Source organism: Coenobita brevimanus, chromosome 1, assembly GCF_032717465.1.
Source record: "Coenobita brevimanus isolate Jiangsu-jjx chromosome 1, ASM3271746v2, whole genome shotgun sequence".
In the NCBI taxonomy this organism is placed as follows: Eukaryota; Metazoa; Arthropoda; class Malacostraca; order Decapoda; family Coenobitidae; genus Coenobita; species Coenobita brevimanus.
Genome location: NC_136954.1, coordinates 61389497 through 61413097, shown reverse-complemented (window position 1 = coordinate 61413097; position 23601 = coordinate 61389497). Strand labels below are relative to the sequence as shown.

The 23601-nt window shown below is 41.9% G+C and overlaps 1 protein-coding gene across 3 annotated transcripts in view; it reads right to left on the bottom strand.

Moving 5' to 3' along the window:
- Positions 1-23601, bottom strand: part of pug (pug C-1-tetrahydrofolate synthase, cytoplasmic) — a 105639-nt gene that overhangs the window by 47652 nt on the left and 34386 nt on the right. For all 3 annotated transcript variants that reach the window (XM_080276922.1, XM_080277441.1, XM_080278010.1), the window contains exons 9-16: positions 23381-23544; positions 22417-22590; positions 20957-21093; positions 18059-18273; positions 16638-16755; positions 13009-13226; positions 3734-3889; positions 1080-1283 (exon numbers count right to left, since the gene is read on the bottom strand). In XM_080276922.1, the coding sequence (XP_080133048.1) occupies positions 1080-1283; positions 3734-3889; positions 13009-13226; positions 16638-16755; positions 18059-18273; positions 20957-21093; positions 22417-22590; positions 23381-23544 (1386 nt within the window). The remainder of the gene's footprint in view (positions 1-1079; positions 1284-3733; positions 3890-13008; positions 13227-16637; positions 16756-18058; positions 18274-20956; positions 21094-22416; positions 22591-23380; positions 23545-23601) is intronic.

The following is a 23601-nucleotide window of genomic DNA, read 5'->3' as shown; positions in this document are numbered from 1 at the left end:
GAACATGCTTGGGGTTTCATTTACTCGGGACTTATCTTGGAAAGATCATAGATCATATTACATCTCTTGTAAAATCTGCTTCCAAGAGATTGGGTGTGCTAAGCCGACTCCGCTCTTTCTTTACCCCTGCACAATTGTTGACTCTATACAGGGGTTTTATCCGCCCCTGTGTGGAGTACAACTCTCATGTGTGGGGAGGCTCCCCACATACAGCTCTTCTCAATAGGGTGGAGTCAAAGGCTTTTCGTCTCATTAACTCTCCTCCTCCTACTGACTCCCTTCAACCTCTGTCTCTTAGCCGCACTGTTGCATCTTTATCTCTTTTCTATCGCTACTTTAATGGTCACTGCTCCTCTGAACTGTCTGCTTGCATTCCTCCACCTCTACGACGGGCGCGTAGCACCCGTCTGGCAGCAAACTCTCATCCTTTTTCTGTCCAACTCTCTAATGCAAGAGTTAACCGTTACTCCCAGTCTTTCATTTATGCATCAGGTCAGCTCTGGAACTGTCTCCCTCTGTCTGTATTTCCTGCTGCCTATGATCTCCAGTCTTTCAAACGCAGTGTGTCCAGGCATCTCAAAATGATCGGATCTTGAATTTGGCTCTATATTGTATTTTGTTTTTCTCTTCGAGGGAACTATTACTGCGGGCTCATGGCCTTTGGTTCCTTCTTCCTCGCATATAAAAAAAAAAAAAAAAAAAAAAAAAAAAAAAAAACTCAAGTAAGTTTCAGCAAATTTGCCATGACAAACATCAACAAGGAGTAAGTAACACAATGATAACAAGGGAAAAAATGGTCAACAGAAAACAACTGATTATCACCATGAAAATAAAGAAATACAGAAAACAAACCGGAGCAACTGCAAATGAACTCGTACGGTCCTTCTGCTTCTTAAAAACATACATTTATTAGAAGACAGATAATGATGTGAAATGACAGAATGCTGTAACAGTAGAGGGACAGAGGCCTTGAGTTACAGGCTGTGATGAATAATGATTGTTGTGGAGGCACGAGTCACCTTTGTATGAACTCTAGCACTGATTACTATATTACATGCAAACATTTTCAGTAGACTCACCTTTATGTACTCTGCAGGCAGGGGTACCCCAGGAGTGACTGTGGGGCCTCCTCCATGCATCTTAAGTGCACGGACAGTAGCCACGAGAACCACTGCATTGGGACACAAGCCAGAGTACCGACACTTGATGTTGAAGAATTTTTCCATGCCAATGTCAGCACCAAACCCTGCCTCTGTAACCACCACTCCATTTTCTCCCACAAGCTGTTGTACAATAATAGGGATTATAGAGGCATGCAAGGAAGCAAAGTATGAAGTCTGTCCAGAAAGATTCTGACCTTAGCTCTAAAAAAATAAATAGTTAACCTGATGAGCTAGGACACTAATCCCCCGCCAAGGCCCCTTCTGACTCAACACAAATAGCCCAGCGTTCTTTCCACTGCCTGAAACATTTTTTGATGTCGGTTTTCAGTACCTCCTGCAGGTGCTTCGTCGCATTTGCCATGATCTCTTCTCTTGGACAAACACTGCTCATGACATGTCGATGTGTGTAAATCACAATCCAGACTTTCTGAAGACTGTTAGCATCAGATGTGAGACTTGGGTGTACAGGTACGACCCAGAACCAAAGCACATTTGTCTTGATGGAAGCATGCAGGGCCACCTTAAAAAAAAAAAAAAAAAAAAAAAAAAAAAAAAGGCCCCAGCAAGGTGAAATGCACTCATGTTAACAGTTTTTTTCAACTACTATGGTGTTGTGCACCACGAATATGCACCAGAATGTCAGACTGTCAACAAACATTACTACCTCAGTGTTATCTGTCATCTTTGTGACACAATTCAACAGAAGAGACCAGACCTTTGGAAAGCGGCAAGTTGGAAGCTGCACCATGACAATGCCCCTGCCCATTCTTCTCAACTGATTCATTAATTTTTGGCCAAGCACAACATCCCGCAGGTCCAACAGGCTCTCTACTCACCAGACATGGCTCCATGTGACTTTTGGTTATTCCCAAAGCTCAAAACTCCGCTGAAGGGTTCCAAATTTGAGACAAAAAGAGAGATCATGACAAATGCAACGAAGCACCTGCAGGCGATACCGAAAACCAACTTTTGAAAAATGTTTCAGGCAGCGGAAAGAATGCTGGGCTATGTGTGTCAAGTCAGAAGAGGACTACTTTGAGGGGAATTAGTATCCTAGCTCAACAGGTTAGCTACTGTATTTTATCTAACTTCACTAAAACACACAACACTCTACAGACCATACAGAACAAGGACTTTATAATAATCACAGGCTGCACAGCTACTACATCTACAGAGAAACCAAAGTCCTTAAAGTCAAGGATCACCTAGACATGAGGGGCACCCTAATTCTCACCGCAGCCAATACACTACATAGCAGCACATCCACACACACCAAGGAACATCAAAACAACACCCAGTACATGATATCATACACAAATACTGTCATCTCTCCCTCCTTGCCCATCTCAAACCAGTTTCCAGAAGCATATCCATACTCAAATCACTCACCGCTCCATTCTGTCACTTAAAGACAACACTCGGCTGCATGCACGGTCACCTGATATCCACCCTTCCGAATCCTATCTCCCTCGTGAGGACAGGGTCCACCTGACCAGGCTGAGATGTGGGCATCATCCAGCCCTCTGGGCTAAGAGGTTGGATGACTCCATCACTGATGCCTGTCCAGGATGCAACACAGCACCCCATACTATTATGCACATTATTGAAGATTGCATTGCACACAATCACCTGCGCCAACAACACAACATACACTCCCTGACTGCTCTGTGGGAAAGCCTGGTCTTGGCCGTGGCCTTCCGTAGGGACTCGGGGCTATTTGGCCAAATTGCCTAGGGAACAACTACTACTATTATCAAAATGATGTATTTTCCAAGAGTTGTTTGCATTTTACAGGTACTGGATATCAATGTACTATATGGATGTCAAGATACGAAAATACTGGCAGTAATGATACTATAATTTGCAAACCTGTGCTCTAACAACTCACATGAACAAAAACTATTTCTGTGTAATGAAACCTGAATGACAAACACTATAGGATACAGGCCTCTAACAAGACACTTTTCACAACAGCTGCACAGATGCAAGATGGACAGTAGGGGGGGGGGGTAAAAATAAAAAATTAGGAGTATGGTAATTTAGAATGGAAAAGCAGGCTACAAAAGTAACATGTACCACAGCTGAATGGATGAAGAGAGTCAATGAGACTGTGTGTATAAAGGAATATACAGGTACTGTATATGGACAGGATGATAATGAGAGTCTTGGAAAATATGAGTGTGGTGTTGGAAGAGGGAGTTTATGTGATGCACATGGATACAGCAGGGATGTGCACTGGTGAAAATGATAGACAGCAGTGAGTGTGAAAAGTCTGCTAGGATAAAACTGCCTGAAGGAAGTTTTGTCTTTGTAAAACCGATAGGGGAGAAGACATTCAAAATTATTAAGATATTTATGTAACATACTTTTTTCTTAAAATATTATTCTCTAACAAACAGATCAAAACTCACATGTTCACTCATATACTGCAATACACTGTGGTGAACTTGAGAAGATTCAAATAATAAATGGCTTCTAATACATATGGTACAGTATCTTAGCACTTTCTCAAGATGCTGTATGGTTACTGCATAGGTGCAGCTATTTTAATAAACCAGAATGCCTCTTACCTTGAGAGCAATTTTGTCAGCAAGAATTGAAGAGTTGCCATGGGCAATGTTGGCAAAGGGTCCCGCATGAACAAACACCGGCGTTCCTTCCAAGGTCTGCATCAAGTTGGGCTTTATAGCATCCTTCATCAGCACTGTAAGTGCACCAGTGGCACCCTAGGGTAATAAAGAGACAAATACAGTCCAACCTTACTATACAATCAGGTTACGTCAAGTGACATAGTGACTGGTCGTGTAGTGATGCCATTGTAATGTGGGTTCAATGGGTATATGTTTTTGGTCACGGGTCACCCACTCTAAAGTCTAAAAATAAATATGCAACTCACATAAAATGGTTCCTTGGCTGGTGCGAGTTATCACCACGGATTACCCTCCAAGGGAGGGGGAGCCGAAAGCATGTGACTAGCTATGAACTTAATACAAAGAAGGCCACATGCTGGCACCACCAGCATGAATATTTACATAAACATTTTATTATTTTCCACTGGAGCTACAGGTACTAACAATATTTCGTTATTTATTAAATATGAGAATGAGATTTATAGATGGGAGTGAGTAGAGCCAACAGCACGCAACTAGCTTATGTAAGGTACGTAACACAAAATAGACAAGCTGGCGCTGCCAGAGTGCATATTTACATCAACATCCTATTTTCAGGAGGAGGAACTATAGGCACAAAGACTAGTTCATTATTTATTAAATGTAAGAGTGAGATGCATAGATGAAAAAGAGCAGAACCGAAAGTAGGCGACTAGCTACATTGAAACACAAAGTAAACAAGCTGGTACAGCCAACATGCAGATGTATATAAACAATTTCTTTTTTTCCAAAGATGGCACTACAAGCACCAAGAACTTTACTGCACTGAAAGTGTTAGTAGTGCACTTGCACTTCAATATTAGAAGAGTGATGGTGGTCCAATGGTTATGCACATGAGAGGGTGATATAACATGATGAACAAAAAGAGAGACACTATTACCACAGCATGACACATTACAGAGTTGGCAAGCAGTATGCAGATGTCAAAGAGGTGACAGGAAGGAACCATTAACAGCTAACTCAGAATGGGTTCTGTGCATGTATACATTAGGCAACCATTCTGATTCAAATGCATGATTGTCGGCTTGCATATCGCCACACCGATGTATGGAGGAGATCACTCAAATTGTATCGGCGAGATTTGCAACAGCCAAGTGCAGGAAGGGTATAACTTCTATCATCATTGTCATTCAATCCTACATTGCCCCATGAAAAGCGTATGAGCCCGGGGATAGGCAAGTTGGTCCTGACATTTAAGATGAGAGTGACCTGTCTCACTCATTCCTGAGTGGCATTACGTGAGCAATAAACCCCAATCACTCCTTGGATATAAACCTTCACCGGCTTAATCCGACTGGAGCACCGTAATTACCCACTAAACCACCAGGAGCCAAAATTTGGTTATATGGTTACCACCTCGCATAGTAAATGGTTTCCTGGTGTACAGGAAACCATTTGGCTTGTCACTCAACGTAGAGTCACCCACAAGCAGAAAGAAGAGGTAAAAATGAGGTAAAGAAAGACAGAAGAGGGAGTGTAAACTCACCCGTAGGCAGAAGGACGAGGAAAGAATGAAGGAAAGAAAGACAGAAGAGGATGGAAGGAAAGAATGATGGAGGAGATGAAAGGGCAGACGCTTGAGAACAGCACTACATCGAGTGAGTGAATAAATGATTATATAAGCAAATGATCACAACGCCATCAATCATATACAGTCTGGTTTTGTTATACGGCTTCGCTCTGCGATAAACAACTAGAACGATAATTAAAAAGTTATACCTTTTTTCAAAATACAGTACTGTAATGTTAAAAAATTGGTAGTTAACTATCTATCTATCTATTGCCAGATGCCTCAATCCCGTTCGGGGTGGCCACAAACAAATGGCCTCCACGTTGCCCTGTCCCCTGCCATTTCACCGCCCTACTCCCAACTCACACCCCCCTCTCTCATACACCTCTCCACCCCATCTCTTCATCTCATCCTCGGCCTCCCCCTCCCTCTCCCTCCTTCCACCTCACTCACATACACTCTCTTCGTCAGCCTTTCATCCTCTATCCTCTCCACATGGCCAAACCACCTCAGTGTATTCCTCCTAACGCTTCCTATCACATCCACATCCACACCAAAATGCTCCTTTATATCCTCATTTGTCAGCCCGTCTCTCCCTGTGACTCCACAGGCTCCTCTCAAATAACTCATTTCCATTGCTCTCACTCTTGACTTGTGTCTTTCCAACAATGTCCAAGCTTCACTTCCATATGTTAGAGTTGGTATCACAATACTGTCATGTAGTAACCTTTTTCACTTCCATGCTCACTTCCCTGTTTCTTATCACTGCTTTCAAGGAACCAGCAACCTTTCTTACCTGCTGTACCCTTTCAAGCACTTCACCCTCCAAACTTCCATCCTTACTCATCACACTACCCAAGTACTTAAACGTACTCACATTTTCCAAGTCCTCACCATCCAACCTCGCTGTACATTCACTGACTTCACCTCTCTCAAAGACCATCACTTTACTCTTCGCTACATTCATCTTTAGATTCCGTTTCTTACACACTCTCCCAAACTCATCCAACAAGCCTTGCAGCTCCCCTTCGTCTTCACTCATCAACACAGTATCATCCGCAAACAACAGTACAGGGAGTTTCCAAACACTACCCTCTCTCACCAGGGCCACTCCAACATCCACTACCCTACCTTGTACCTCTTTTATTACCTCATCCATGTACAGATTGAACAACCATGGAGACATGACACATCCCTGTTTCAACCCAACCTTCAAAGAGAAAAATTCACTCAGTTCACCATCCACACGCACTGCAGCCTTAGCACCATCATACATACTCTTCACAGCATTGAACACCTTCCCATCTACTCCATATATTCTTAATACTTTCCATAATCCTTGTCTATTGACACTGTCATATGCTTTCTCCAAATCCATCAAAGCCGCATACAATTTCTTTCCCTTCTCTAGAAACTTTTCCACTAAATATCTAAGAATGAATATCTGATCTACACAACCTCTTCCTTTCCTAAAGCCTCCCTCTTCTTCTCCAACTAATTCCTCTGTACTTTCTCTAACTCTGTCAGTATGTATCCTACCATACACTTTTCCTATTATACTAAGAAGACAAATGCCCCTATGATTACAACACACTTCTTTTTCCCCTTTTCCTTTGTACAAGGGAATAATTATACTTGACTTCGAATCCTCTGGGACTCTGCCTTCCTCCCAGGCCACTCTGCACATCTTCCACATCCATTCAACAACTATCTCTCCCCCATGCTTCAGCACTTTACCACACACTCCATCAATTCCTGGGGCTTTCCCCAATTTAACTTTCTTCATTGCTTCCACAACTTCTATCCTACTGATTTCTTCCTGTCTTCTCACCTCCCTCCTTCTCCCAGCCATTCCCCAGCCACTTATACTCGTAATACTTCCATCCTCTATGTTCAACAATTGCTTAAAGTGTTCTCTCCATCTGCTCACTTTTTCTCCCTTCTCCACTAGTAATCTACCATTTTTATCTTTCACTCCCCTGCTAACTTCACTTCCACCCTGTCATACTCTCTTCACCTCTTTCCAGAACATTTTCTTACAGTCCCTCCACTTTACACTCAAATTCCTTCCAAATTCCTCATCCACTCCCTTCTTACTCTCTCTTACTAATCTTTTCACCTCTCTCTTTCTACATACAACTCTCTCTTCTGCCTCTCAACTTCTTCCATGCCCCTATTTCTCATCCATTCATCATATGCTTTCTTTTCTGCCACAGCCTGTCTCACCTCTTCATTCCACCACGCTGTTCCTTGAACCCCCCTCCATCTTCTCTTCCTTCCACACACCACATCACATGCTGCACACATTTCTTCTGTGAATATCCTGCACACACCTTGCACATCCCCCATCTGCTCCAATTCATATTTGCCCAATCGTTCCTCCACTTCTCTCTTATATTCTGCCTTTTTCTCATCCTCCTGTAACCTTTCCACTCTCCTTGCAAACACTCCTCCTTCCCATCCTTCCCTTCTTCTATTTCTCCATCTTATTTGTATCTTGATTCTGGCCACCACCAAGTAGTGGTCAGAAAGTCCATTCCCCCAACCTCTATGGCCACCTCTGAGAATCTCGGGCGGACAAAGTGACACACTCAAGCCAAGATGGCCACCCAGTGTTTACATTCAAAGTGACTGCCTGCCTATCATTCTATTCTGTGCATGAAAAGCCATTGAAATACCACTGCTATCGCCAAATAACAGTGCAAATGCTTAGCAAATAGTGCAGTGTTTGATACCAAGCGAAGTGATACCTTTTTGTGTATAAAATACTGAAACTTGCGACATGGAAATCATGTCTCCTTATGTACCACCATTCCCTTGACAGGCCTCCTGTCGGTTGAGTGAGGCAAGATGGCCGCCCAGTGTTTATATTCACTGTGATCGTCTGCTTTCTGTTTTGTTTTGTGCTTGAATGGCCACCGAAATATCACTGCCATCACCAAATAACACCGAAAGTCCTTAACAAATACTGCTGTGTGTAATACTGACTGAACTGATAACTTTTTGTTAATGGTAGGTGGGGGTGCTCACCATCCGCTCACTTGATGTACTGCTGCTCTTGTGCGACTGTCTTCTCCTCTCCTCCCTTCCTTCCTTTTCTGTCAGTATTGCTGCTCTTGTGTGACAGTCCTCTCCTCTCTTCCCTCCTTCTTTCCTTCCTTCCTTTTCTGTCTTTCCTTCCTTCATTCCTTCCTCTTCCATCTGTCTGCAGGTGACTTTACACTGAGTGACAAGGCAAATGATTTCATGTACACCAGGAAACCATTTACTGTACTATGCTGGGTGGTAACCAGGGTTGGGGATTTTTTTGATTTTTTTTTTTTTCAAAAAAATAAAAAATTCAATGATTTAATCGATTTTTTTAATGTTTTTTATTTTTTTGATTTTTTCATCATATATGGTAGGAAACATTTCAAAAGCAGTATTCTGAATACTGTTAACATCATGTCATGTCTATCCACTGATTGTTCAGGATGAAAGCAAATGTCCAGAATCCAGATACCAGTACATACCTGTTCAAGTCCTGTCTGTATCCTACTGGTTAAGGCTGAGTTGCCAGTGATAATAAAGACAGTATATTCCATAGCTGCTTACTTAATGCCTAAGTATAAAATCAGAATAAATGAATGCAAAGTTATACACAACTTTTATAAACCCTCAGATTCTATTTGTTAATCTTTAGGTGAAAAAATAAAAAAAATCAAAAATTCAAAAAAATCATGATTTTTTAGTAAAAAAAAAATCACTGATTTAATCACATAATTAAATCAGTTTGATTTAATCAATGCCAACCCTGGTGGTAACCACTTAACCAAATTATGGCGCCATTCGGATTGTGCCTGGGTGGTTTATATCCAAAGGGTGGTTGGGGTTTATTGCTCACATCATGCCACTCAGGGATGAATGAGGCTAGTCACTCCCATCTTAAATGTCAGGACCAACTTGCCTAGCCTTGGGCTCCTATGCTCCTCATAACGCAACACAGGATTGGATGATGGATGGATGGATGGATACCTTTTTGTGTGTGAAATATTGGCACTTGTGACTTGGAAATCGTATCAATTTTACGTAACCACCTTCCCCTTGAGAGGCCTCCAGTCACATGAGTGAGGCAAGATGTTTTCGTTTTTAGAAGTCTCCAACATGCTTGCATGCATTGGCCTTGGTCACCTACTGGCGGCTCTCCATGCTGCACGATCCATTGCAGCCTCCCTGTTCAGTCCCTTAACCCTGAGGTCACACTTAATGACCTCATCCCATGTCTTTCTCGGTCTACCCCTTATAACCCCAACCCCAATATTAACACTTCTCACCTTCCTCACCCAATTATCATCCCCCATTCTCTCCACATGTCCAAACAATCTCAATCTACCTCTCCTCATCACAACACCAATACACTCCAGTCCCATCCTACCTCTCAACTCTTCCATCGTAAACCCAGCCCCCCCAGACCTTGCACGCAGGGACGCACTACACATCCACCTAATCATTGTCATTTCTGTATGTCTGAGCCGGCAAATATCTTCCTCCTTCACTGCCCAGGTCTCACTACCATACACCATTACACTCCTAACACATGCTGCATACAAAGACCCCTTAGCACGTAGGGAGAGTCCTCTCAATGTCAGGAGAGGCAACAGCTCCCTGAACTTCTCACGCTAGTCACAGAGCTAGCTCCAGCCCCACCTCCAGCACACAACATGTCTCCTAAATAACAAAACTCTTCCACACACTCAAGAGATTCACCAGCAAGTTCAATCCTTTCACGCCTGACAATCTCCACCTGCTCTCCCCGACACGCCGTACACACTCTCCTTCGTCTTTGACAGTACCGCCACCAACCCTAGATATCATCACTTTTGTTTTATCTGCATTTACCCTTAAGCCCTTGTGCCCCATACCATCTCTCCACTTCCTAAACCTTTCCTCCGCCTCCCTTTCGTTCTCTGCAATCAACACCACATCATCAGATGGCCACCCAGTATTTACATTCACTGTGACTGTCTGCTTTTCATTTCATTTTATGCATGAAAAGACCACTAAAACACCATTGCTATCATGTGATAACAGTGCATGAGCTTAACAAATACTGCAGTGTGTGATGTTAACCGAAGTGATATCATACCTTTTTGTGTGCTGTGATCATTCAGGCCCTCCACCTGTCCCCCTGTCTCAGGAGGGACCCTTGGTGAAGACTCATACCAATATAGGGCAACCTTCACATGGGTGACAGAAGCATTTTAGGTGTCATGGTCGGGGTCACCCTCCCTAACCCCAATGAACCCATGTTACACCGACCTCACTATGTGATAAATCGTTAAGCGATAGGTCTTTACTTGACACAAACCTATCACACAACAAGACTGTAACGAGGCTTGACAGTACATAATAAACTATGCCACTATGGAACAAATACACATCATCATCATCATCTAACCCAGTGTTGCCCCATGAGGATCATAGGAGCCCAGGGCTAGGCAAGTTGGTCCTAACATTTAAGATGAGAGTGACCAGCCTCACTCACCCCTGAGTGGCATTACATGGGTAATAAACCCCAACTACCCCTTGGATATAAACCTGCACAGGTTTAATCCAGCTGAAGCACCTTAATTACCTACTAAACCTCCAGGTGCCATAATCTGGTTATTGTATACGGTTATCACCCAGTGCAGTAAATGGTTTCCTGGTGTACAGGAATCCATTTGGCTTGTCACTAAGTGTAGAGTCACCCACAAACAGATGGAAGTGGAAAGAATGATTGAAAGAAAGACAGAAGAGAAAGGAAGGAAGAGTGGAATGGGCAGCAAACCAAGAGCAGCACTACATCGAGTCAGTGGATGACGAGCACCCGCACCTAACACTACCTAAAGCGAATATTACATTAGTACATATTGTATCCACTACAGCAACAGACCACTTTCCATACCTTATTTCACTTAACAATGATATAACATGGAATGCAAACAGCTACTACATGAACCCTTTCCCCTTATGTCTACTGCACTGTACTTCTGAACAATAACTTTCAAGCTTAAACATTTTTGTACCCTGCTGTACTATTCTTCAATCACTACATCTGTCCCATTAATTTTAACTCTCTCTCTCTCTCAAAAAAATAAATAAAATAAAAAAATAAATAAATAAAAATAAAATCATTTTCAATACAGGTACTACAATGTGGTGGTCTCCTCTTCCAAAAATTCAGTATCTAAATGAACTAGTCTCTAAACTCATCTAAATTGTGTGGGTATATAGAACTGGTTCAAGCTACTAATGCACTAATTTTTATCATCCGCCTTTTAATAAGGGGGAACGATAATGTTTTTGCCTGCCTGTGTGTGTGTGTGTGTGTGTGTGTGTGTGTGTGTGTGTGTGTGTGTGTGTGTGTGTGTGTCTGTTCGAATTATATCTCACGAACGGCTTCAGCTACCAACATAAAACCTTCTGGGTATTAAGATATGACCAAAATCTTGGACGAGTTCGAAAATGAACATTCAGGGTCAAGGTCACCAAAATGGCTGCTAAAGGTCAACTAGTTTTTATCACCAGTCTTTGGCACAGTTATATCTCATGAATGGCTTGAGCAATAACATGAAACCTTCAGGGTACCCAGATATGGCCAAAATCTTGGACAAGTTTGAAAATGGTCACTTGGGGTCAAGGTCAAGATCAAAGTGGCTGCCAAAGGTCAACTAGTTTTTATTGCCAGCCTTTAGCACCATTATATCTCATGAACGGCTTGAGCAATCAACATGAAACCTTCAGGGTATCAAGATATGGCCAAAATCTTGGATGAGTTAGAAAATGGGCACTTGAGGTCAAGGCCAAGATCACCAAAGTGGCTGCCAAAGGTCAATCAGTTTTTATCGCCCACCTTTAGCACAATTATATCTCATGAATGGCTTCAGCTATCAACATGAAACCTTCAGGGTATCAAGATATGACTAAAATCTTGGACGAGTTCGAAAATGGGCACTCGGGGTCAAGGCCAAGATCACCAAAATTGCTGCCAAAGGTCAACTAGTTTTGATTGCTTGCCTTTAGCATCTTGTTACCCCTTAAACAGCTTGAGCTATCAACATGAAACCTTCAGTGTATCAAGATATGGCCAAAATCTTGGAACTGGCCAACAGCATATTCTGGCAGGTGATTAGCACTCGGTTCCCGAATGCTTTTCTTTCATGTATTACTAAACATTAAACCTTTCATTACAATGTATTAATCTAGTTTATTCTTGCCATTTCCAGAGAACTTTATTAAGCTTGGCAGTGAAGGGGTTAATGGAGGCTATACCCTCTCCAGCTTCAAATGTCACCCTCAAACTGAATAAAAGTTAGGGGACTGAAAGAATAAACTAAAAACGACCCCCATATACTATCCACCCATGCATGTCTCAAACAAGCACCTTAATACTGGAAGGAGTGGCCATGAACAAACTGCCTCCACATCACCATGTCCTCTGCTATCAACTCGCATCACTCTCATTCGTATACCTCTCCAACCATGTATAACTCATCCTTAGTCTCCCCCTCCACTTCACTCACTCACACACACACACACACACACACGATCAATTTTGCATTCTCCGTTCTCTCCTCGTGACCAAACAATCTATTCTTGGGATACTTAACAATATATTCAAAGGGCTAACATATTTCCCTCTCACCAAATCTTCCGCAGTAACAGCATGTCCCGAGGTATCCGACGCAACCACCATCTTGCCAAGTCTCTCTCTCATATCTGCCAGTGAAGTGGTTAGAGCAAGAATGGCCATGATCTCACTAGCCACAGTAATGTCAAACTGAGTCTCTCGTGTCTTGCCCTTCTCTGTGGGACTCTGGCCAATGGTGATCTTTCGCAGGAATCTATCACTGGTATCCATTACTGCCAAAGAAAATAAAAGCAGAAGTAAGCACTACAGGAGAAAGAATGGTCTGCAAACTGGCGTACTCTAAAAAATAATGATGATGATGATGATAATAATAATAATAATAATAATAATAATGGAAGAAGTTCAGGGAGCTGTTGCCTCCTAGCACTGAAAGGACTCTCCCTCCGTGCTAGGGGATCTTTGTATGAGGCTTGTGTTAGGAGTTTAACACTGTATGGTAGTGAGATCAGGTCAGTAATGAAAGAGGATATTTGGAGGCTTAAATGTACAGAAATGACCACCATTAGGTGGATGTGCTGTGCATCCTTGAATGCAAGGCCTGGTGGGGTTAGGTTTATGATGGATGAGTTGAGAGGAAGGCTGGGACTGGAGTGTACTGATTTTGTGATGAGGAGGGGTAGACTGAGATGGTTTGGCCATGTGTAGAAGATTGGGGATGACAACTGGGTGCATAAAGGGAAAAGTGTGAAGACTGAGTGTGAGGTTGCAAAACGCAGACAGAAAAAGACCTGGAACCAGGTCATAGAGTGTGACCTAAGGGATAAGGGATTGAACAGGGAGGCAAACAGTGATCGAGAAGCATGGAATGCCACCATCAGGTGACCAAGGCAGACATGACCGAGCATGTTGGAGCCTTTATAAACAAAACAAAATGAATAACAACAATAACTGTAATAACAAAAATAATCATCATCATCATCATTCATTCATTCATTCATCATCTAATCCTGTGTTTCCCCATGAGGAGCATTACAGCCCAGGGCTAGGCAAGTAGTCCTGGCATTTAAGACGAGAGCAAGAAGCCTCGCTCATCCCTGAGTGACATTACGTGAGCAATAAACCCCAACTATCCCTTGGATATAAACCTGCACAGGCTCAATCCAATTGGAGCGCCTTAATTACCCACTAAACCACCAGGCGCCATAATTTGGTTATATGGTTACCACCCAGCATAGGACAGTAAATGGTTTCCCAGTGTACAGGATATCATTTGCCTTAACACTCAATGCAGAATTACCTGTAGACAGAAGGCTGGGCAATCAAAGTCCAATGTATTGAAGGGCAGAGTATGGAGAAAGAATCATCATCTTCCCACAGAGTAGACAGTAGCAACAGTTGAGCAGGGCAGTTCTCCCAAGGTGGATGGAAAGCTATGACAGGGAGAGCTGGAGCTCCAGTTTCATCAGCCCTCAGGTTCCTGACCATCCCCCTTTGCTGAACTTTTTCAGTGTTTCAGGAACACAGACAGTAGGCCAGCATGCTCTCCAATACAAGTTTCTCTAACTGTCAACATCTATTTACATGCACAGTACATACTACAATACTTTTTCAAAATTAAAAAAAAGAAAAATGGCGCACTATAACCTTGCCTCCGGGGGGGGGGGGGGACCATAAATGCCCCACCATCTGTCTTTCTTCCGGTGATGACTCAATGTGCCTGGAACCACTGTCTGACTCACTTCTTCATTTCTGCAACATTCGTGGCCTTTCCTCTGACTTTCTCTGTTGACCACCACCTCTCCTCCTCTGAACCTCACCTTCTCTTCTTAACCGAGACTCAGCTGTCAGCTGAGTATCCTCCTACTTTTCTGTATCCTCCTACTTTCTCTATAATCATTTCAAACTCAAAGGTGGCTGTTGTGTATATGTATGCAACGACTTATAATGCTCTCGTGTTCCTGAACTTGATTCTTCTGAATTCTCTACTCTCTGGCTTCGGCTCTCCCGTCGTTCTCTGACTAAATATATCTCACTGTTTACTTATCCCCTAATTCTAATGAGGTAAGGAAGGGCATTATCTGGGAAAAATAGCCTATATTTACCATGGCCTTGGGCAAGGATCACGTGATTACTGTATCATCAACCCTCTCTCTTTCCCTCTCTCTCTCAAACTACGATAAATTACCTTACGCACTGCCAACAAAGCATATTATACAATTTACCCATAACTCTCTCTCTCTCTCCGAGAGAGGATGGAGGGAATGGAGAATGAAAGACAAGAGGGACGTCATTCATTCATTCGAAGGGATGCTGAGTGTGCCATTCCTGTATTTTATTCTCTCTCTCTCCAAGAGAGGAGGGAGGGAATGGACAATGAGAGAGAGAAGAGGGATTGCTGTCACGCCACATCTCCTCATTCGCAAGGGACGCTGTTTCTGCCTGGTCCTATATTTACTCTCTCTCTCTCGTGTGTATGTGTGTGTGTGTGTGTGCGGATCCCCTTTATCTCTCCCTCTCTATCTCTCAGAAAAATGCCCTTTCTCTCTCTCTCTCTCTCTCATGAGTGTGTGTGTGTGTGTGTGTGTGTGCAGATCTTCTTTACCCCTCTCTCTCTCTCTCTCTCTTTCGTGTGTGTGTGTGCAGATCTTCTTTACCCCTCTCTCTCTCTCTCTCTTTCGTGTGTGTGTGTGTGTGTGCACAGATCACCTAGTGCCAGATGTGGAGTTAGCGGCATCAGGGGAAGAAAATGAGGAAAATTTATGTGCGTGCTCCATGGTGTCCACGCGCGCATATTCTGAGCGTATATGGGGCAGTGCGTGGGTGGTATTGAGAGTTGCCACCTGCCCCTATTTCCCATACAACTTTCAGCCACCTACTCCTCGTGGAGCAGTTTTGGTACACCTTTGAAAAATCTGGAACTGTCTCCCTCTGTCTGTATTTCCTACTTCTTATGATCTCCAGTCTTTCAAACTCAGTGTGTCCAGGCATCTTGAAATAAACGGATCTTGGATTTAGTTCTCTTTTGTGTTGTTTTTGTTTTTTCTTGGAAGGAACTATTTTGCAGGCTTAGCCTTTGGTTCTTTCTTCCTTGCATATATATATATATATATATATATATATATATATATATAAAATAAGGGTGGGGTAATAATAATAAGAGTGTACTGAGATGGTATGGTCATGTGGAGAGAATGGATAATAACAGAGAGAATGGATAATAACAGAGTGGTGAAAAGGTATATCTGAGCGAATTTGAAGGAGGGAGGAGGCAACGCAGGCCAAGTAAAAGGTGAAGGAATGTGGTGGATTAGTGTGTGAGGAAGAGCAGTTTGGAAGTCGGTGAGGCTAGGGGACTGACAAGAGATTGAGCTGGGCGGATGAATACCATGAAAAGCACATGATCAGGGATTTGGCACCCCTTTTTAACATGACAGTGTCCAGACTGACTCTATTGGATACATTTATGTGAACCTACAGAACGTGGTAAATGTTTTTGGCGTATCAGATAGAGCCAGGATTCCGGGGGCTTGAATGGCGAGCGAATGGAAGAGCGGCCCATTTGATTGTGCAAATTTGGGCCATCTGAATGATGCTACTCCTCACCCTGCCCTAGGGTGGGAAAGGAGGTCCAGATAATGATGATGATGATGATGATGATGATTTATATTACATGCAATTCTCACCTCTTTGCCAAGTGATGGTGCAGGGGTCAATGTTTAGACGAACAAACTTTGTAATCTCCTCCTCCGTGAGTTTGTCAGGGTCTGTCTCCACAATGCCTAGCTTCTTCAGCCGGTTCAGCTGTAGTAGGGCAACATGACTAGTTTTAAAATCAAAGGGAGAAAACTATTTAAAAGAAATATCTAAAAAAAATAAAAAGAAGTGAACATTAGTCATCCCTCCATGCAGCACACATCCAAACATTTGAAATTTATGTCATGATTCTTGGTTACTTTTCTACAGAACAAAAATAGTATTTTAAAACTTTATTCTTTTTTCTCTCCTGATAACTATTCAGCTATACTTTCTTCTCCACATATATTTGTGTTCTTTAAAATTAATATAGCTGATCTTTCTAACACTTTTTTTCCAAGGCATAAACACTGAACACGAGATATCACCAACACTCAGTTCCACTTTCCCATGTTCATATGAGGATTATGAGGTGGTCAAAGGTCTATGATCACATGTGGAATTTAATCTGAGGAATAATGATGCCATGTGGAGTTTAATCTGAGGAATAATGATGCCCTAAGTGCAATCATCCCTCCCATTTGTTGTGCTATGGCCTGTGTCATAGGAGTTCAGAGACTGTTTGAAAAGTTAAAAGTTGGGCAGCAGGGTTGCTACATCACAATGCCAATGCTGTACAAAGAAAGACTCCCACATCCCTACACCAGTACTGAACAAAGATGGGTTTCTAGTCCTCACCATCACATCTTGCTCTTATCCTTTTAGCTTCCACTTATTACATGAACAGATTATGTTAGTAACTTTAGTTCTCATTTACTGCCTGATTAAAAGCAAATGGACTTGAAGCGAGGCTACTTAAGTGACCAACCACTTGTCCCTGTGCAGTAATATATAAGCACTGAACACCAACCACTCCTCGGATGCACACCTTTATATGCCACATTTGGTTAGAGGGCCTTAAACCAATAGACCAACAAAAGTCATCCACTTGGTTATACTGCACTGTAAAGTTACCACCCACTGCAGTAAGTGGTTGCCTGGGTTACAAGAAACCATATGGCCTGCCACTCACACTTAGTTTTACTGAAATACAGTATACTATAAAACAACCTCAGCATAAAAAAACATTATCACCCAAACATATTTTAACTTTCTGATACCAGGGATGTCTCCATTTCAGTCTTGCAATCTCCTGATGAAGATATGCAAATCAGGATAAACTTTTCAAATTGATAAGGCTACTTTTAGCCCTAATATAGTGCCTCAATATGACAGGCCTTTCCTAATCTCACTAACACTGACCTAACAAACCCCTTTAATACCGGGGGCCTTTTTAATTCTGGTAGTACTATAAGTAAATTAAAAAGAATGTCATCTAGATTCATGGGTTAAACAAAGCCATCCAGCCCACCTGAATTTGTGAGAACTTGCGCATACCCTTGACCTTGGGCACGAGTCGGCCATACAGTGCCTGATCTGACTGTGTGGACTCATGGAACATACGGGCATCGATCTGAGCTGCCAGGAGGTTATGTGCTGCAGTAATGGCATGGATATCACCCGTCAGATGGAGGTTGAACTCATCCATGGGTATCACCTGAGAGTACCCACCCCCTGCAGCCCCTCCTGCAGTAAAAAGCATAAAGATGCATTATATTAAATACAGAAAAATGAAGCAGATTCAAACATTAGGGAATAAGCAACTTCATAAACAGGTAAAAAAAAAAAAAAAAAAAAAAAAAAAAAATAGGGGTACAATTATAAATGCACTTGGATGGTACCATTTGTATCACTTTATAATCAATTACAGAGCATTACCAAAATATCCAAGAGCTAAAAGGTGATCCATCAAAAAACAGATTCTGTACATCCTAGATATACACACCAGTTAAATATGCAGACTGTAAAAAAAATAGGGGACTTTGAAGCTGCCTTCTGCTAGGGGCCACCACCGTTAACAGCTTGTCTGCTCCAGCTATATGCTAAATTACCGTGATTTTTCTCTGTTGATGTGAGAACTTGTGTGGCAAAATACCATTATACACTATTGAAGTACAGTACTGAAAAAGCTTCCTAACAGAAGTATAATGGAAAATACATTGCCCTCATTGTTTTATTTCCCCCAAAACAAACCCATAAATTTGAAACCTTGGCACTTATATGTTTTTGTTTGCCATTTTTAATGAAGCTGCTGCAAAGCTGAGTTTAATCTTGCCTCCTGAAATGTTCGATTTATAGTGAAGCTTTAGCCAAGTACTTGTTTTGTTTGTGTCAGTCTCTATTTTGGCGGAAATTTAATGATGATGTATTATTCTACATCAGCCAACCAAGCTCAGAGACAATTCCTGTTCCAAGATCTGATCATGACTTATCCCCCTAGGAAAATGCACTACCACCACTTTCAAATCAGTCATATAAAATCTTGGAATGGGGACTGTCTCTGAGCTCGGATGGCTGAAGCAGAATAATTTAATACGGTATATCATCATTAAATTTCTGCCAAAAGGGAGACTGACACATACAAAACAAGTGCTTGGATAAAACTACAGTATAAACTGAGCATTTCAGGAGGCAATATTTAACTTAGCTTTGCATAACCCGAGGCGTCCCGACGACGTGTGGATACATCACGACGTTTTGTCACGGTGACACCCGATGACGTATCCATAGGTTTTGCAATTGCTAGGACCATCATCTGTACATTTTTCAAGTTTCACAGGTGATTTTTGGTAGGCATATGTGGGAGACCTTCCTTTACCCAAAGCCAGACAGGGATAATGCCGGGCCCCATCTGACCCCCCCTCCCCCAACACACGCCATTTTCTCAGCAACCCACCTGTTCGCAGTGACCTGGCCAGGAAAGACATGTTGTACCACAGTCTCTCCAATGACGAAATTCAAGGTGAAAATGATTCCTGAGGTGGAGGACAAAGGAGGAAATAAGCCAGAGGAAGAAACAAGCACAAGTGATGAGGCGGTAACGTCGTAAAAGAAGGTGCCATATGTTGATGTTAATGGTGAGTGAATAACGCTTTTATCACCTATATTATTGTCTGAAAACCAATATACTCTTGTACTACATATAAATTCGTACCAAATAAATAAATATCTAACCAGTTTTGAATGGTCTGAAATAGCTACCCCTCCCAAAGAAAACGTTTTCTCTCGAGCCAGGCCTGAGAGAACACGGTAACAAGGTAAACGTACTCTTACTTCTACCGTATTTCTAAACTCAACTGAGCACTTTCTCTGAATTTTCGATGTTTCTCATAAAAAGCGGAGGATTTAGCCAAAAAAAAAACTTTTCGAAAATCTGCCAGGATGGGGGGGTAACTGAACACGTGCTCAGGACAGAGAAGCTAACAGTGAGAGACATCTGGTGGCTGATGATTTCCAGAAGTCCTCCAGTGTTGAGTAATGGCGGGCTTGCACGTGCCTGACACCTTACACATTCAAGCCATGTTTTATGGGTTCTGAAGGGCAACAGATCCATAGAGCTAAGGAATACCACTTTCTGTCAGTGGAGAAGTGACCAACTCCCATCCAATGCTCCATGTATGAGTACAGATGTGGAAGAAGCTGAGTGCAGAGGGTGACGTGCATGTTGGAATTTTGCTAAAGAGGATAAGGTTGTTGGCAGACATGGGGTCTATTACTGGGTTTCTATTACTATTAATTTCAATTGCTGTCTATTATATTACTATTATATTTACTTTAGTGGTCATCTATTACTATTACTTGGTCATCTATTAGTATTACTATTACTGTTAATATATTATTTACTGTAATGGTATTAATTAAATTGAAAATGGTTTTTATTTTCATTATCGTTGGGAGGCTGTTCTACTGAATGCACAAGTGTGTCTAGATCACTTGATGGCCTGTTGACCACTCTCCATTCTGCACGGTCTCCTGCGGTGTACCTGCAGCTTGGAGAGCAGCCAACAGGTAACCAAGATGAGAAGGCTGTTTTTACTGATTATGATAAATGAAGAAATGTCTCTAATGGGAAAGTAATATACACTAATCTATTACTATTACAATTACTATTATTGCCAGGAACTTGTGATCTATTACTATTACTTTGAAAACCCTGTAATAGTCTATTACTATTACATACTACTATTACCCCATGTCTGGTTGTTAGTGAGACAGTCTGTATGTCAATGAGGCTGCTTCAATATACTCGAAACAAGTAAGAATGCATGACAGAAGGCAGAAAAATAGGGCTGGCATAAAACTGTTACCAGTACTTAAAGTACCAGTATTAGTAAACAAAAATGAACACAGCAAAAGATAGTTTACATACCCTTAATGCCAAAGGTTGGCCCCTGTGACGGTTGGCGGACACAAGCGAAGACATTCTTCTTCAGGTGTGCTCCTAAAGCCTGAGTCAGGCCAATGGTGGTGGTGCTCTTACCCTCTCCAAGTGGGGTTGGTGTAATTCTATTTTAAAGGATAATATATGATTATCATACATGGATGTTATGAAGATGTGACTGAGTGCATATGGCTACATCAACTTTTACGTATTACAATTACAATATTAAGTATTTCCACCACGATAATAAAAAAAAAAATTCCGAAATAACAGCATTAAACACAGGCTGCATAAACCACATGCATTTAGGGCTGGAATCCAGTTCTACCCCCTGTGGCTACCAGTCTACAAATTATATTTCCACAGATGGTTCAAGCTAGTTTTTTTTTTTTTTTTTTTAACAGAACAAAGGAAGGAAAAACAAATGAACAAAAAAAAAAAAAAATCCATGCACCAGATTACTGGTGTCCTCTGTTCATAAAATATCTGTAACAGTTGGACTTGAACAGCTGTAGGTTGAAGTTTGGAGGGAAACAACTCTGGGGAAGCGAGTTCCAGAGAGATGCAGTTCGGGGAATGAAAGAATTGATAGGCAGAAGTTCTGCAGAATGGCTGAGTGACACTCCAGTCATGAGCGCTACCAGATGCCCGTGTAGCATGAGGGAAGGCATGGAGAGGTGGCACAATGGACGCAACTTCGTCTGAGCATTTGCTATAAAAATATCTGTAAAATAATGAAAGGGAGGCAACATTCCTTCTTACTTGTAGGGGAGGTAGTTTGTTAGTAATAGCAGGGTTATTAATGATTCTAACAGCTTTGTTCTGAATTTTGTCTAGTTGTTTTAATGCAACCTCTCCACATCCATTCCACAAGGGTGAGCAGTATTCAAGCTGAGAGCGCACATGACTCTTATAAATTATAGCTAACTGCTCGTCAGCGAAGAAGTTACGGACTCTGTACGATAATCCAAGTTTCTTTGAGATGGTTTTAGCAAGTGATCTGACATGAGAGGTCCAGCTGAGGGCACTATTAAGTGAGACGCCGAGAATTTCAATACTTTTGGAAATCGGAATATTTGTAGCACTGAAGGTAATATACGATTCTGGCAATACCTGTCTATTAGTAAATTGTATATATTTAGTTTTACTAGCATTAAATGAGACAAGGTTATTTTGTCCCCATTCAATAACATCACAAAGAGTCTGTAAAGCTACAAGGTCACCTCCAATGATCATTTCATCGGAGAGAAGTAAATTAGTCTGAGGGTAAATATGAACAATGCCTTTACAGAAGGAAAGACCAACACCTTGTTACTACCGATGCTTTGGTTTCCCCAAAGAACTCTCCTGTCGCTAACCTTTCACATCACTGGAAAGATGAACACCTTTGGAAATATGCTATATATCTCAAATTAGTATACTACTATGGTGTTTCCATGTCTACTCACCCAGCAACCACCACATAATTCCCATCCTTCTGGTGGGCTAGACGCTGCAACACGGAGAGGGAGACCTTGGCCTTAGTCTTCCCATACAAATCTACTTCACTTTCCAGAAGGCCAATTTCAGTGGCTAATTCCGCAGCATTTTTTGGAGTCTGAGCTCTTGCAACTTCAATGTCACTGGTGGTAAAAACATTAAACTAAGATCAATTCAAACTTTCACAATTTAAACAACTGGTTTAAAAAACAGGAGCACAAGCACCTAGTGCTACTTGCTTGATATAGTGCTACTTTCAGGTGACTCTACACTGAATGACAAGCCAAGTGGTTTCCTGTATCCCAAGAAACTATATTGGGAGGTAACCTTATAACAAATGGACACCTGTGCTTTAGTGAGTCAAGGCACTCCAACTAGATGTGGTCCATAAAGGTTAACATTCAAAAAGTGTTTGGGATTTACTACTTATATAGCGCCACTCAGGGATGAGCAAATGGTTGCTCTCACATTCAACATCAGGACTGAAAAGCCTAGCCTCAAGCCCAAACATTATTACTAGGCCAATAAAGGATTGGATGATGGATGGAAAAATTAACCTGCAGTTCTAAAATAAGGATTAACAATAATAGTAGTATGGACTGAATGGTCATGTTTGCATGTATGTTCTTGTAGTCTATTTGCACAGATCTTTTACTGGGTACACAGCTGTACTATCAACATCTAATCTCTTCAGTCCAATGATGTGTCGTGCACTGTCTTCAACCCAATGGTGTGTGGTGCACTGTCATTTATTCTTGTTCCCTTAAGATTCATTTACTCACCTCAGTACAGAATTTTCAAAACTGAATGGTACAAATACAGTCATTAGCCATTATAAAGTACAATAAGAAATTACTAGAGTCTGAGGATTAGGCTTTTATAGCGCTTTATAAATTCAAACACAGATAACTTTGGCAACAATTGCTGTCTTACCTCGGCACCTTGTCCAGTGGACTGAGTGTGAGGTAGCGAATCTTCCATTCGCTGGCACGCATCCTTTTGGCAGCTGTCTTTGCTGATATGACTGTGTTCTGCATCAGCATAGCAACAGTCATGGGACCCACACCTCCTGGCACTGGGGTGATCACTGATGCCACCTTGAAATGGACAGGATAGATACAGATATAGATACTGCCAGACAGACAGAGACAAAA